Source organism: Sminthopsis crassicaudata, chromosome 6 (genome assembly GCF_048593235.1).
Source record: "Sminthopsis crassicaudata isolate SCR6 chromosome 6, ASM4859323v1, whole genome shotgun sequence".
NCBI classification, from domain to species: domain Eukaryota; kingdom Metazoa; phylum Chordata; class Mammalia; order Dasyuromorphia; family Dasyuridae; genus Sminthopsis; species Sminthopsis crassicaudata.
This window is the reverse complement of record NC_133622.1, coordinates 209533690-209550488: the sequence shown is the minus strand read 5'-3', so window position 1 is coordinate 209550488 and position 16799 is coordinate 209533690. Positions and strand designations below refer to the sequence as shown.

The window sequence follows — 16799 nt, the reverse complement described above, 5'->3', positions numbered from 1 at the left end:
GAAGAGTAAAGGCATTGGATTCAATGTGAAAGGCTAATGCAACATTTGCAATATACCAAATGAATCTAAAAATTAGTAGTAATCACATTTTCAGCCAAAAAAAGAGAAACTCACAATAACAATAGAGATAATCAAATAAACTACATTATACCTACAGAACCACTGATAATAAAATGAAATTAATACTAAATGTATATGTACTATGAGGCATGCCTCTGAATTCATAAAAGAAAGGTAAACTAACATAAATATAGATAGTAAATTATAAGGAAATGAGATGTGCTAGAATCTAGAAGAGTTCAGATCCCTTATAAACATCTCAGAAAAGTTCTATATATGTACTAAAAGGATCATTATAAATAAAAAAAATTAAAAGCCATAACCATCTTTGTTCAGCCCAAGACTGCACAAAAATATTGTCAGAATGTTATGGAAGCTTGAATAATAGACAAAACCCTAAAGCAGAAGCCAAAGCAGTCAGACCAGAAAACAAAGTGTTCCTAGAGCCCAGGTAGCTCATGTGCCTATGAAATTCAGACCTAGGCAATCTGCTAGGAGAACAGCAGTAGATGGGGCCAGATTGCTGTCTGAGTACTTCGATATGTAGCACCTGGGCAGCTCCAAAGATAGTAACAGGAAACTTTAATATTCTTTTAGAGTTTAAAATGGGGTTTAAATTGACTATATATTTTTTTTACCATGTTTAACATATATTGGATTATTTGCCACCTTGGGGAGGGACAGAGGGAAGGGGGGAATTGGAACACAAGGTTTTGCAAGGGTTTATTTTGAAAAATTATCCATGTATACATTTTGAAAATTAAAAATCTTTAATAAAAAAGAGACAATCACAATAAAAAAGAAGAAAAAATTGACTATGCACTACAACAGAGAAATTATATTTTTAAAAGTAGAAATACTACACATCATTATAGATTGTGCTATAATCAAACAATACTTATGTAGTTTGATTAAAGGATACAACAAATTAAGAAAATGCAAGTAAAAGACATAGACCTAAATGCAGACTTAATATAAAATCTTGAATAATGAGTGGACCAAAAGAAAAAAGCATAAAAGCACACTAATAAAAATGTGTAAGAAAATAACAATGAAGAGACAACATACCAAAATTTCTGAGAGGTCTGAAATGATAATCAGTTGAAAAAATCCCATCTTAGACATTATATATTGACAACAAAAGAATAACTTAATTGAATATAGAATTAGTAATAGAAATTCAACAAATGAACCCAAAATGTGCACAAAAGAAGAAATTATTTAAATTATTTAAAAATACTTAAAATTATACAATTATTTAAATTCATTTACATTATTTAAAATATAAATAAGAAAATATTCATTCTTTGAAAAGATGAATAAAATTAATATATGATTGATTAATCTGATGAAAAATAAGGGAAATATCATTTAAATTACTTGTAAAATATTCCATTGAGTATCTATCTTCACTTTTGTTATACCAGGAATCAGACATGGAGTTTAAGCCATCAGGAAACTACACAGCAGTCACCAACTTCCTTCTGCTGGGATTAACAGATGATCCCCTTCTTTGTATTATCCTTTTTGTGTTCTTTCTGGGAATATATGTATTCACAGTAATGGGAAATTTCTGCACAATCATTTTAATCAGGCTCAGTCCCCAGCTTCATACTCCCATGTACCTCTTTCTCAGTCATTTGGCTTTTGTTGATTTTTGGTATTCTACAGGGGCTACACCTAATATGCTTGCAAATTTTTTAGAAGAGAAAAATATCATCACTTATTCTGGCTGTGTTACCCAGCTGTGTTCTCTAGTGACCTTTGGGGCCACAGAGTCCTTCTTGCTTACATCGATGGCTTATGACCGTTACATGGCCATTTGTAACCCATTGCTTTATTCTGTGAAGATGTCCGACCAGGTCTGCCTTCTCCTTATAGTGATTTCCTACATAGGCGGTTGTCTGAATGGAGTAACTTATACTGGCTGCTTATTGAACTTATCCTTCTGTGGACCCAATGTAATTGATCACTTTTTCTGTGACTTCTCTCCATTGGTTAAGCTTTCCTGTTATCATCCTTTTATAGCAGAAATACTCCCTGCTATTTACTCTGCAATAATAATAGCTATAGCTCTTGTTACTATTATCATTTCTTATCTGTATATCTTCTTCACCATTCTTAGTATGAACTCAACAGAAGGAAGACACAAAGCCTTTTCCACCTGCACTTCTCACCTAACTGCAGTCACTCTGTTCTATGGGACCATTATCTTTATTTATGTAATGCCTACATCCAGCTATTCGACAGATCAGAACAAAGTGGTGTCTGTTTTCTATATTGTGGTGATCCCAATGTTGAACCCCATGATATATAGCCTTAGGAACAAGGAGATTAAGGATGCCTTAAAGAGACTGGTCAGCAGTAATAGACATTCTTAATTATTAAAACTATTGACAATTTCAAATAAATATGGTTCATACAAAACAAATAAGGCAATGCAATTATTTGGGTAATGTGATTTAATAGAGTGCTTGATTGATAATCTAAAGAAATTTAGGTTTTGGATGCAGTTACAGACTTTGACATTGGAAGAAGTGAAATGCTCTCTCTGTGCCTCAGTTTTATTTTTAAAATCCAGGGTTTATCTCTAATATCTGGGTTATTTCTAATATCTGTAGCAAAGTGAAAATAGCACTGCATTTGGAATCAAATTCTGAGTTCAAAACTTCCATTACCTTGGACAATTCATTTAATCTCTTTGGGTCTCAGTTTCCCATATACAATAAATTTCTTGTATTAGATGATTTATACTCATAGGTTTAGAGATGGAAAGATTGATAGAGTTCTCATAGTTCTCTTCCTCATTTTATAGATAATGAAAGTAAATGTAATTAGGTTTAATAACTAGCCCAATGACATGTAGGTAGTGAATATCAGAGTAAAATTTGAACTCAGGTCCTCTGACTCTGAGACTAATGCTCATTTCACTGTACTAAGGTCCCATCTTGCCCTGAATATGTGATTCTTTAACACTTCCAGCTCTAACACTCCACAGATTGATTAGTTGAATTATAACATTGTGCATCTAGCTAGGGTTTGCAACATTTTTAAAAGAATAGGGTTTTTTTTTCTTCTTTTTTATACTTGATGCTTTTTCTTGCTGTTTTTATTTTATCCTTGTTTGTGTTATATCTATTTGAATGCTTGTGATTCTTAAGGGAAATTTCAATAAAATCTATAAGCTAAAAAAAGTAGGGATATTTCTTGACTGAGATTGTCAAATAAAGATTCTACCAAAAAAATCTTTTGTGAATCAATTGTATGCCTAATCCTTCTATGACTACTCTCATTTAAAAATAATACTGGTATCTTTTAGAACTTTGTTCTAAATGATTTTCAATTAACTAATATCTTTTGCTCTATTTCCCCCCCCCCCATTCCTTTTGTTTTTTTTATTCAAAGAAGTTTTACTTGCATGTAGAAACATTTGGGGTTAAATTGTCTCATCCATTATGCTACTCTTTTGTTTAATCTATTCATACACAAGGTCTTTATTTTCCTCTGTTTTCCTCTAATTCTTTTGTATTTATCCTTTTCTTTTAAATCACTAGTCACTATTATTGATTTTGCTTAGAATACTTTGATTCAAGTATTTTCTCATATTCTTTTCTCCATTTCTCTTTATTTGCCCTATCCAAAATTTACCAAATTTATTTAAATTACTCATTTCTCCTCCTTCCTTCCTCTTTCCTCTTGAGTAAATTGAAATTGATCAATATATGGAAATAAGAATTTATCCTTTCCTTAAAAACAAACAACTTTCCCTTCCCCCCGCAAAAAAGCCCCTTTAAAGACTAATGAATTGCTTTTATAAACTAGTCTTGACTATTTTAGTAATCTATCTTTTATGTATTTACATACTGAATATTCTGTTCATTTCTTTTTTATTTTTTTTACAGGCATGAACCAAATTGTTCTATTGAAGGTTAGTATTTCCATTAATAATTAGGTTCTGATTTACAAGATAATTTTTTTTTACTGACAAATTGAAGAACTTTGCTTTTTTGGAACACATGATTCCATTCGTTCCAATACTTTGTCATGACTGTGGAATAATCCCAAGTTATTCAAATAGGCATTTCTTCGTATCTAAAAATGTTTTGTTTTTCCTACCTGCTTGAAAAGTTCATTGTTTATTATTAAAATTGAGAAATTTATTCACTACCTAGTATACATTTCCTGATTATGATCCTTTGATTTGGTGAACCAGTGCTTTGTTTTCTATATTCAAATGTTTTAGCCACTTTCATGCATTATTTCCCATCATGCTATTCAGAATTTTTCCTTTTAGGGATATATCTTTTATTTTCCCCACATTTAAAAAGAAAGAGAAATAAAAATTTAAAAATATACTTCAATCTGTAATTTAAGTTCATTACTTCTCTCTGTAGAGTTGGATAGTGTGTGTGATCATGATTCCCTTGGAATTATGGTTGGTCATTATGCTAACCAAAGTCTTTCAGAGTCAACTATCTTTATAATATTGCTACTTTTGTGTGGATTATTCTGTTTCTAACTTCATTTTGCATCAATTCATAAAGTCTTCCCAGGTTTTTTGGAAACCTTTATTGTTTTTACATAATAAGATTTCATTACATTCATATACTATATCTTGTTCAGTCGTTCTATTTAATATCAATCTCAAATTCTTTGCTACCACAAAAAGAGTTGATATAATTACTTTTATAGAGAGAGGTATTTTCCTCTTTTTTTTTTGAATCTCTTTTGGACACAGATTTAGTACTGTTATTGCTGGCTCAAAGAGTACACATAGTTTATCACCCTTTGTATGTAGTTCCAAATTGAAAGATAAAAATGAGACTTTTATTAGAGAAACTTATTGTAGATATTTCCCAGGTTCCTACTTTTATTCAATATTTAGCTGCATTAGTTTTGTTTGTTCAAGCCTTTTTAAGTTTAATGTAATCCAAATTATCCATTTTGTTTTTTGTAAGCATCTCTATCTCATTTGATCATTCATACATTGGCACATAATTTATTCCGGACTCCAGTAATTTGCTTATGATATTATCTTTGATGCTTTAATTATATACCCATTTTGAGCTTGTTTAACTATTTGGTGTGTTACATTGGTCTATGCCTATTGTTAGATTGCTTTCTAGTTTTCCCAACAATTTTTGTCAAACAATGAGTTTTTGTTCCAATAGCTGGAATTTTCCACTTTATTAAAGATTGGATTATTGTATTATTTCTATCTTTTGTGCACTTAGTCTTTTCCCCTAATTAATTTATCTCTTTCTTGTTCAGTACCAAGTGTTTTCAATATAGTTTGAGATGTGGCACTGATCTCCAACCTTCCAATTTAAAAATCAATTCCTTTGATATTTTTAACATTGTCTTCTTCCAAATGAATTTTATCATTATTTTTCCTAGTTCTATAATGTAATTCTTTGTGGTTTGATTAATATAGCATGGAATAAGTAAATAAATTTAGTTAGATGTCATAATTATCCTTATTTTACAGATGAAGAAACTGAGGCAAACAGGCTATGTAACTTTCCCAGGATCACACATCTAGTAAGTGTATGAAGCTGGATCTGAATGCAGGTCTTTGTGACTCCAGGACTGATGCTCTGTCCACTGTACTTCCTCAATGCTCTGAGGGATGTTGAATGAGCTCTGACTATTTAAATATATCTCAAGTTGCTTAATAAATTTTTTTATCTTGTATAATATTTTTGTCTTTTCCTTATTCTATATCTCTTAAAGAACTTTCATTTCTAGTATCTCATTTGATTTCCATTACAACTCCATGAAGTAGGTATTATATACATATATAAAATAAATAAAAACTCATCTAAAATGAAATGGTTTGCATTAGTGGGTAATGAATTGCCTCTAGAAGTGTTCAAGAAGATGCTAGATATCACTTGCCACAAATCTCATAAAGGGTTTCTCATGTTTTACTTAAAAAGTCAAGTGATTTATTAGAAAATCCCATAATACATTAGCTACAGATACAGGACAAAATAGCTCTCCTTCCTCTACACCCCAATTTCTTTCCTCTAAATTACTAAGATCATATAAATAATAATTCTACCTTCTTTTAGATCCATGACCATGTCATACTTGACCTACATCTTCTACCATACTCTGGAACAGGATTGCTCAGTAAAGATTTATTTATGGATTTTTTTTCTTTTCTGAGGCAATTGGGGTTAAGTGACTTGCCCAGGGTCAAACAGATAGGAAGTATTGTTTGAGTCTGGATTTGAACTCAGGTCTTCCTGATTTCAGGGCCAGCACTTTATCCACTGCGCTGCCTAGCTGCCCCTTAATCATGGATTTCTAATGTTTATTTCCTATTTCACTACTTGGCAGATGATGAAGCACAATTCTCTCACTCCCTCATATCTCACAAATGGAAGTGTCCTAGCTACTGACAAATTAGCCTCCAATTAGCCTCATACATAGTGCTATAATGAGAAGGCTTCTTGCTGTGGGATATATCCAAATTTTCTCGGTTACCCATACACACTTTCAGTTGGTTGGTTTCCATGATTTTTGGTCTTACTCTGCTGGAGATGGTAATTTTTTATGTTGTACTTTGAGTGACCTAAGAAGTGAAACTTTGATTAGTGATCTTGGCCTTTGGACTTAAGAACTACTGATTGATCCATTTTCCCCTAAAGGGGAATGTATCCATTGAAGAATTGATAAATAAGTTTTGGCATTTGAATGTGATGGGATTATTGTATATTAAAAAAAGAAAGACTTATAAGAATAAATGCAGAATGATATTCATATTATAAATATGAACAATTTTGAAGATTTATGAGGAATGAATGAGCAGAACAAGGAGAACAATTTATAAAATGACAGAACAAATGAATTTGAAAATTGCAGTTCTTGCCAGGAACATGATTCCAAAGAACTGATGATGAAAATTCAATTCAATTCAATTACAGAGTAGTGATGAATTTAGGATACAGGATTATACACGTACACATATATTTATTTACATACTTACATGTAATGTTTGGGCTAGCTTTCTGGAGGTTCTAGGGACAGCCTTGATTTTAGTGGAGGAATGCAGGAGGCAAGAGAGCCCCACCAGAAGTATGGTCAAAAATGGAATGTCTCTATTTCCAGTCCTCTCAGACCTTGGATACCTCAGTATGATTACATCACTACAGCACACTAAGTATATGTGACCTAGAGAACCATTACATTGCCATACTAAGTACTAAGTACTAGAGAACCATCATCACATTGAGTTAACACTCTCCTGCAAGTATCTTTGCTTCAAGTGTACTTTTCCTCTACATTTATATACATGTGTAGATAGTCTTCTAAAATCATGGTAGCTTTTTTGACTGTCTTACACTAGTGATTCATACATAGTTTGTATTACACTTAAATTCCAAAATATTTTGCAGAGGCATTATACTATTGCCAAAATTTCCCTAGCCTGTCCTTTTGCAATTAATTTTTTAATCCCATTCATGACATTATAATTATCTTTATTAAATTTCTTTTTACAAGTTCTGGCCAAGTATCCAGTCTTTTTGAATTATGATCTTATCTTCCAACATATGAATATATAAATATCCTCCAGCATATAAATTATCATCCTCACGGTTGTATCATCTGAAAATTTGATGGTATCTCTCATTTTGTCTTTGTCATGAATAAAAATGTTGCACAGTTCAGGGTCAAATACCAATTTCAGGGCCATTCACTAGAGAATTCCTTCCAGAGATATGTTGATTCATTCATTTCAATTGAATGATACTTTGGATCTGGTCATTCAATGAGACTGAAGTCATCTATTATATGCTCATAGAAGTCTATGAAGTCTACAAAGATTACATGGTAGATTTTGCTGAAACAAATGTATTATCTATGGCATTCTCTTGATTGATCATTCATTCATTTGATAAGCATGTCTTTGGTAGACATAATATGCAGGGGTTCTCAAACTACTGCCTGCGGACCAGATGCAGCCGCTGAGGATGTTTATGTGGCCCGCCAGGTTATGGCAAATGGGCTGAGGGGCGGAGACAGAGTGTGGGGTTTTGATTTTACTATAGTCCGGCCCTCCCACAGTCTGAGGGACAGTGAATTGGCCCCCTATTTAAAAAGTTTGAGGACCACTGTCACACTGGACTAGGTGATGAGGTTTTGATACCCAAAGTGAAAAATTTGCTGGATTTGATGAGCTTACATTCTATTGGAGGAAATACCACGTATATGTATAAGTATATACAAAATATGTGCAAAGTAAGTTGGGGCACTATGGGCTAAGGGTGTATGTTGAGAAAAGCTCTGAGAAAGAGATGCTACTTAAGCTGAGCTTTGAAGTAAACTAGGAATTTAAAAAGATAGGGATAAGAATAGGATACATTCTAGGCAGAGGCACTCACCTGTGCAACAACACTGATGGAGGTCATAAAAAGGGTCACCGTGTTCATAGTAGCACTTCTTTGTAATAGCGAAAACTGGAAACAACGTCTATGTCCAACAGATAGGAAATGATCGAAACACTGAGGATTATGAATGGAATGGAATACCATTGACTCTACTGCATAATGGATATGTAGGCGGGTGGCTTTTATGAACTGAAGCAGAGTAAAGAAAAGCAGGAAAACAATAAGAACAATGACTACAATCATGTACATAAGGACTACACTAAGAAACAACATAATTCTGATTAATTAATTTGGTAGCCATGTACAAGGTAGAAGCAGGGAGACCAGTCTTTGAGGCCATTGCAATAGAACAGGCAAGAAGTGATTAAAGCTTGAACTAATATAGTTATTTGTGTAAGTGGAGAGAAAAAGATAGATGTGAAGGATGTTATAAAGTAAAAAACTTCCATTTAAAAAAGATGCCCGGGATAGCCATCCCTTTATTTCCTACTGGGCTATCTATATTACTTTGGATTTCTTAAACATGCTTCTCCAAAATACTATTATTTTTCCTTCTTTTTTCCCCACTTCCAGCTTTTAATTTCTTTTTTATTGTGTCTTCTGTCATTAAATGGTAAACTCCTTGGGGCCATAAACCATCTTTCTCTTTCATATTTGCATATCTAATGCTTAGTATAATGCCTGGCACATAGGAAGTGCTTAATAAGTTGTTATTGACAGACTAAAACTTGGCAATTACTTGGCAACTATATAGATATATGCAATGAGGAAAAAGGAAGAATCAAAGATGACTCAAAAGTTGTCAACTTAAGTGATTAGAAGGATAATGGTCACAGAAATAATAAAGCTTAAAGGGAAGGTTAAAGGGAAGGAAACTTTAAGGAAAAATTGCATTTTTCATAGTTGATTTTGAGAAGCTTAAAAGATAAATGGCAAACTATTGGTAATGTGGAATGAATTCAATAGTTATTGGGGCTACTTGTATAAATTTGAGAGTCATCAGAACAGAGATGAGAGGTGGTAATTGATGACAGCTGACAGCAGCTGATGAGATCATAAAAATAAAGATTGAGAGGGAAGGAGGTCCAGGATAGAATTTGGGGAAATACCTTTGTTTAATAAATGATAAAATATCATAGAAGCAAAAGGAGAGGGACAGAAAGACAGAGGTAGTGAGACAGAGATAGAGAGAAATATACAGAAAGAGATGAAGACAGATGGAAGAAGGACAGACAGAGATAGCGAGACAGAAAGAGACAGAGACAGAAACTGACGAGAGAGAGAGAGAGAGACGAGACGAGAAGAGAGAGGAGAGAGAGAGAGAGAGAGGAGACGAGAGAGAGATGTTTACAGGAAATGGAGGACAGGGAGAAAGGACGAGAGTGAGAAGGAGAGCTTATATAGGGATTGACAATGGAGTAGTTCAAAATATGAGAAAAGCTACAGGGAGATCAACTACAATGAGGACTGAGAGGAGTCCTCCTCAGTTCAGAGATTATTGGTGAACTTGGATTTAATATGTTCAAGAGTGATTTCATCTTTCTCCCCTTCCTCTTGTTTTGGGTCATAATAGGGATGTATAGCCAAAAAGGTACCATTTCTCTTCCTAACTTTCCATTTTTTTCCATACTACCACTCTTTCAATTACCCAGTTTTGTAACCTAGATGTCATATTACATTCTTCACTATCCTTTACTATGATATCTGATATGTTACCAAATCTAAAGGATTCTACCTTCAAAACATTTCTTATATGTGGCTCTTTCTCCTTAATTCAGGATCTTAACTCACCTCTCTTAAAGCTTCTTAATCCTTTCATTTAGAGCTCAAGCTCTGGGCCCATGCTATTCTGGCTGGTGAATGCTTCAGGAATAATATATAGCCTGGCTGACTACAGTCAAGCTTCACTTAACACACTTTATATTCCTGTCATCTTCTTTCCAGCTACCATATGAATACCCTTTTCTCCTTTCCAATTTTCAATTCTATAACTATAATCAAATTAATTTTACTATTAGTACTTAAAAGAGTTTGTTAATTTATACCCTTATGGCTATATTCACTATCCCTGTTATGGCCCGAACCAAAACAGATTCCTCAGGTATGATTCTTCTATAGTATTATCTCTTTATTAGAAAATATGCTCCTTATTCCAATAGGCTTTGAATGGAAAATGCCATCCATATGCAGAGAGAAAACTAGGAAGACTGAATATGGATTGAAGCATAGTATTTTCACTTTTTTGTTTGTTTGTTTTTCTTCCTCATGGTCTGATTTTTCTTGCACAACATGACAGATATGGAAATATGTTTAAAAGAATTGCACATATTTAACCTATTCACATTGCTTGCTATCTTGGGGAGAGGATAAATGAGAGAGAGAGAGAGAGAGAGAGAGAGAGAGAGAGAGAGAGAGAGAGAGAGAGAGAGAGAGAGAGAGAGAGATTTGGAATACAAAGTCTTACTAAAATGAATGTTGAAAACTATCTTTACATACATTTGAAAAATAAAATGCTCTTTTATAAAAAAAAGAAAACATTTCTATGAATTTGATAATTTAAAAAAGAAAAGAAAAGATGCTCCTTAAAGTCAGGGATTATTTTCTTAATTTATTTGTATCCCTACTGTTTACCACTGTATCTCACATATTAATGAATGTATGTATCAATAAATATTTTTACAATACTTAATAGGTGCTTTTTATTCATTTAAGAAGCTCCAGTGGCCCCATTTCACATCTAGGATCAAATAGTAATAGTAACTAGTATATATATATATAGTATCTTAAAACTTGCAAAGCACATTAGATATTCTATTTCATTTGATTCTCACATCTCTGTGAGATAAGTACTATTACTATATTTCTACTTTACAAACAAGGAAAATAAGATCCGGGAAGGTTAAGCAGAGTCACACAACAGCAAGTGTTTGTGGAAGGATTTGAACTCAAGTATTTCTTTCCTCAATGTCCAATCTTCTATCCATTACATCAATTAGATGCTAAATCTATGTTTCTCTAACATTTAAAGCTCTTCACATTCTAGCTCTAGCTTCTCTTTTGAGAATTTTACATATTATTTTCCTTCATTCACTCTGCAATACAAACAAACTGGTCCACTTTTATTCTCCAAAAAAAAAGACATTGCATCTCTTATTTCCAATCCTATGTACTGGCAGGCTCTATGCCTGAAATATCCTCCCTTATTATTTTCATTTCTAAGAATCCCTAGACTTCTTCAAAAATCAGCTTTTTAATTTTAAAGCTTATCCTGATTTTCTTAGTTTTTAATCTACTTACACATGTACTTGGTTCTTCCAAAAGAGAACAAAGACAGAGAAGTTAAATCCCCATCATGTATTTTCCCTTCATTTCTGCCTCTTAAAAACCTCAGCTACTTTCAGTATTCAACTGAGGTGCCAACTTCTGCAGAAGGCTTTTTTCATTTTTCATGGCTGCCTCTCTCTTAACAAGTTATTTTGTATTTCAATATTTCTTTATATGTTATATTCCATACATATACACTCCACAGTAGAATATACACTCCCTCAGGTCAGGTGCTATTTTTCATTTTACCTTTATATTTCCAGCATTTTGCACAATACCCCACACATACTAGGAAGTGAAAAAATTGATTGTAAAATTAGATAGAATAATTAGAATAAATTTTCCATCATGGAAGTATCAAAGGGATAAGGTTGCAAATCCTGACTTTGATAAGAACATTTTTTTGTATTTGTATCCACATCCCAGTCGAATAATTAACATAATCAAGCACTTAGGAAATATTTATTGATTCATTGATTGATTGTTATGGAGAATTTGAAACCTTTACCCTTTTCTTTTGTCTGGATGCTTTCTTTTCTTCAGATTTTTGGCACTACATTTTTGATTCTCCTTTACTGACTGACTGCTTTGCTGTTTTGCTTTTAATAATTCCTTAACTAGTAACTGAAGTAGTATCTTAGTTTGTCTGTTTAGTTATTATTTTCTATACTCCCTTCTCTGGCAATCTCAATTATCAGCCTCTATGCAAATGACATCTGTCTCTCTATGTATATGTGTGTGTTTGTATGTGTACATACTTATGTACACATGTGTGCACACATACTTGTATATATACACACATATACCATATATATCTTTAGATATATATGGTATATGTGTGTATATGTGTATGTATATTTGTATTCATATATCAAGGTGACTTTGGGAAGTTAGGTGGAGCAGTGGATAGAACACTGGACCTATGGTCAGAAAGACTTATCTTTCTGAATTCCAATCTGACTTCAGACACTTATTAGCTGTGTGACCATAGACAAGTCACTTTAACCCTGTTTGCCTTTGTTACCTCATCTGCAAAATGAACCGGAAAAAGAAATAGCAAACCACACTGGAGTCTTTGCCAAGAAAACCCAAAAAGGGGTCATGAAGAGTTGGGCACAACTGAAAAACAACTAAACAAAAACAAATCAAAGTTGATCTCTTGCTCAAACTCAAAGTAATCCACATGACACTTATACCTGGATGTCCTCTTGTGACCTCAAAACCAACATATATAAAATAAAATCCATCCTTTTTGCAACAAAGCCATTTATTCCCACTCATTTCTTTCTGCTGATGGCAAAACCAATGTCTAATTGTCTATTGTTCTAAATCTTGATAGTGTCCCTTCCTCTCGCTTCTTCTTCCTTTCTTGAATCTATTTAGTTGTTAAATCCTCTCCATTCTACGTTATTGGAGACGTAATCCCCTCCACTCCATTCCCCCTCTGATGTCTTATTCCTACTACCATCATTCTATTTAAGGTCTATTGATATAGCCTTCTGCAAGGACTTCCTACCTTCATTCCCTCCAGCTGCTAAGCTATCATTTATCCCCTGCCAGAAGAATTTTCATTATGTTTACTTATAAGTCATGTCACTCTGCTGCTCTAAATCTATAAAGTGCCTGAAAATAAAGATTTATATTGATTGAGAACATCAGTCTTTTGAAGATATTTGCCATAGAGTGGATGGCAAAGTGAACTAGCAGGCTCTAATGAATTTGATTAATACATTTAGTGCAATTGAATAATTCAGGTTAAAATGAATCTTCAAGATTTTACTCTAACATTCTAGAGAATTTCTGAAGTTTTCAATTTTATTTTGTTAGTGCAGTCACAATAAGTAGATATAGGTCTCAAAGTTGAATAGCAAAAAACAGAGGAGAGCTTTATTTTTTGTAGTTGAAACAAACAGAATAAATTAATCCCTTAGGAAATTGCAGAGGTTTAAATGTGATATTTGGGACTGCAATTAACCTATCAAGGTGAACCATGTACATGCCATTTTAATGGCCTAATGGGTATTTCATTTTTTAAAAAGTGCACTGAGGAACTTCTGGGAATCAATCCCCAAATAATTGAAAATTTTGAATAAATAGAATGTGATTATCTGTATTTCTTTGAATGACTTCTCATTCCAAAAGGTAGGTTTTGTAGGGATGATATTCTTTTCTTCCTTTTTGGTCATATTTAGACCCTCCTACTTCTTGATTACATGTGATAATGGAATGGAAGAGTGACTTAGGAAGTATTTAACAATATTCATTTTATATGAGTATACAGGATTCTATCTTCCCATTTGGTGACTTTATGCAGGGTATCATCTTTGTTTGGAATGCATTTCTTCCTCATACATTCTTTCTTTATCTCTAACACTTCGAATTCTTAGCTACTATCAAGACACAGCTAGGTATGCCCTGTTACAGAAAGCATTTCCCATTTTTCAAATCTGTAAGTGTTCTCTCTCTTACCAAATTATTTTCCTTTTTGTTATCTGTACATGTTAAACTGCCTCCCTATCTCAGAATATAAGCTTTTTGAAGAAAGATGCTATTTCCACTTTCCCCTTTACTTTACCAGCATTTATCCTAGCATTTTACACATAGCAGAATGAAAAAAAAACCCTTTTTTTTTGAATCGACTTGAGCAATTGATGTAAACTTCCCATTGTCAAAAGGACAAAGAAATATTATTTCTTTTTTTTAAAGAAATATTATTTCAAGCAACACTTTTGCTATATGATCTTGTGTGAAAAACTATACCTAAGTTTCTATTTCCATAGCTCTGTAATGTAAGGAAAATTGTATTTGTCTTACCTACCTCACAAGGTTGTTGTGAGGTTGAAAGGGGGAAATGTATACAAACTACTTGAATACCATGAAACTCAGTTCATATAAATAACAGGTACAGTTATTGCTAATTTAGTGTATAAGGATTTATACTTGATTCAGGAAGGTAGAGAATTTATTCTGCAGAGTAATTTTAAAAATGATTTCTCTGTGTGATATATTAGTATTAGTTTGTCTTTTCTGTGAGTCTAGAATCTAAGGACCTTGATCCAATTCCAAGCTCTACCATTCTGCTACTGTAACATAAATCAATGACTTCTGAGTCTTGTTCTCATTTGTTACACGATGTGGCAGACTACATGATCTCAGAAGTCTCTTGAAACTTTAAATTAAAATTGTCAAGAATAGGACACAAAGTGCAAAGTGTGTGAATTGACAATCCCTGCATTGTACTAGAAATAGTTCACATGCATATAAATTAAAGATCTATTTTAAAAATCTATTCATTAAAATAGGTGCTATAGTACAGGGATTCTTTACCCTTTGTGTAGCATGGACTTCTTTTGCATCCTGATGAAATATAAGGATCTCATCTCAGAATAACTTTTTATTTATATCCATTATTAATTGAAAGAAATGTGAAATTTTGGTTAGAGATTAGTGAAAATAAATATACATTTTATGAAAGTTTATGAATCCCCCAAATCTATCCATGGGTTCCTTGAGGTTTGGTGGATTGCACAATAAAACACTTATTCTGGTTAAATGATTCCATGACACATATTTTTGTTGTGTGTCCTTCATTCTTGAAGAAGATCATGGCATCAGGAAAGTAATGCCATGGAATGCAAGTGAATTGGATTTAAGTGAGAGAGGGCTGTGCAAGGTCACCAGCCTCAGTTTTTCCTCTGGAACTACCTGGGTCCAGTAGCAAGATATCATCAGGACAATTAGAAATGACAGTAGATGCAATGGGAAACAGCAATACTTCTCTTCTAATTTTAGGCAAGAATAATCCCTTTCTGAAAGCAAGGAAGGGAGGAGTAAATGATAAATACAAAGTAAAAACATACCGGGAGTAATAGCGCTATAGAAAAAAATGTTACCCAATGACATTTTGGGTTGAGAGAACACAACCAAACTTCTTGAATGGTAGGCAAATAATAAACCTGGAGTTAGTTCCTTCCCTTGACAGATCCTTGGAGGCAGATAATGTCTTTCTACTAATCCTAATCCCAATTTGAATTCCCAGCAGGATCTGTGTTTACAAACTAGACTTTTTTAAGTTAAATTTAATCAAATAAGTGTTTGTAATGGTTAGGGTGGGCATGGAATGGGAAAAGCACCATGATCTTGGTTATGCTAAAGAACCAGTTAGACTAATTATATTTGGGAACCATGGGGAAATAGCAACAGTGAGAAAAGATGACTTTTCCTTTTGATCTAGTTTGATGTGGGACAATTGGTTTATCTAGATCTATTACTACAATATATAATCTCTTTTACTTGTCAGAAAAATAACTGGTGCTGATAAATACAGTACTCTAAAGTTTCAAAATGTCTGACGCAGATAATCTCATTTGAGTTCATGACACCAAAGTCCTTTCTCCATTATATAGAAGAGGAAACAGGCTGAGTCTATTATTCTACTGTCATATTATCTGTGCAAACTAAGCAAAATGACCAGCTTCCTCTTTATTGTATTTCCAACATTGCCTAGCATAGAGTTTTGAACATAGGAGAAACTCAAAAATGCTTATTAAATAAATATATTATTAAATATAAACTTGCTATTCATATTTAGAGACTTGCAAAGGAAACACCATGCTTTGTTGACTGATAGTTTCACTTAAGTTGTTATTTAATTTGGAGATAGGAACCATCATTTGAACTTTCTGACCCTTCAACTATTCTGGTCTTGGTCAATTTTATTAATCTGTGAAATTGGCACATCTACTTACTAAAGGACAATTTAGGCCATACAAATCACACAATCATAAGTGTTCAGGGACACTAATCTGTCCCAGATTTTCTAAACAGTCTCTAGAAAAGAATTGCTTAAAATAATAGATATTTTTGAATGTGAATGTGGATATATTTAAATTTCCAGTAGTCCTATTTAAGTATATTTTATTGGATTTAGAATTATCAAGAAAGGAAATGTCACAGTATTAAATTGCTCCAAGACTTATTGAGTTTCAATCTTCACTTTTGTCATAGCAGGAATCAAAC

At 33.0% G+C, this 16799-nt stretch overlaps 1 protein-coding gene across 1 annotated transcript; it reads left to right on the top strand.

The window, feature by feature from the left end:
- The first annotated feature begins 1496 nt into the window (after window positions 1-1496).
- Window positions 1497-2441, top strand: LOC141546728 (olfactory receptor 5P80-like). The gene has a single exon (XM_074274725.1). The coding sequence runs from the start codon at window positions 1497-1499 to the stop codon at window positions 2439-2441; it is 945 nt and encodes a 314-aa protein (XP_074130826.1).
- Window positions 2442-16799: the final 14358 nt, after the last annotated feature.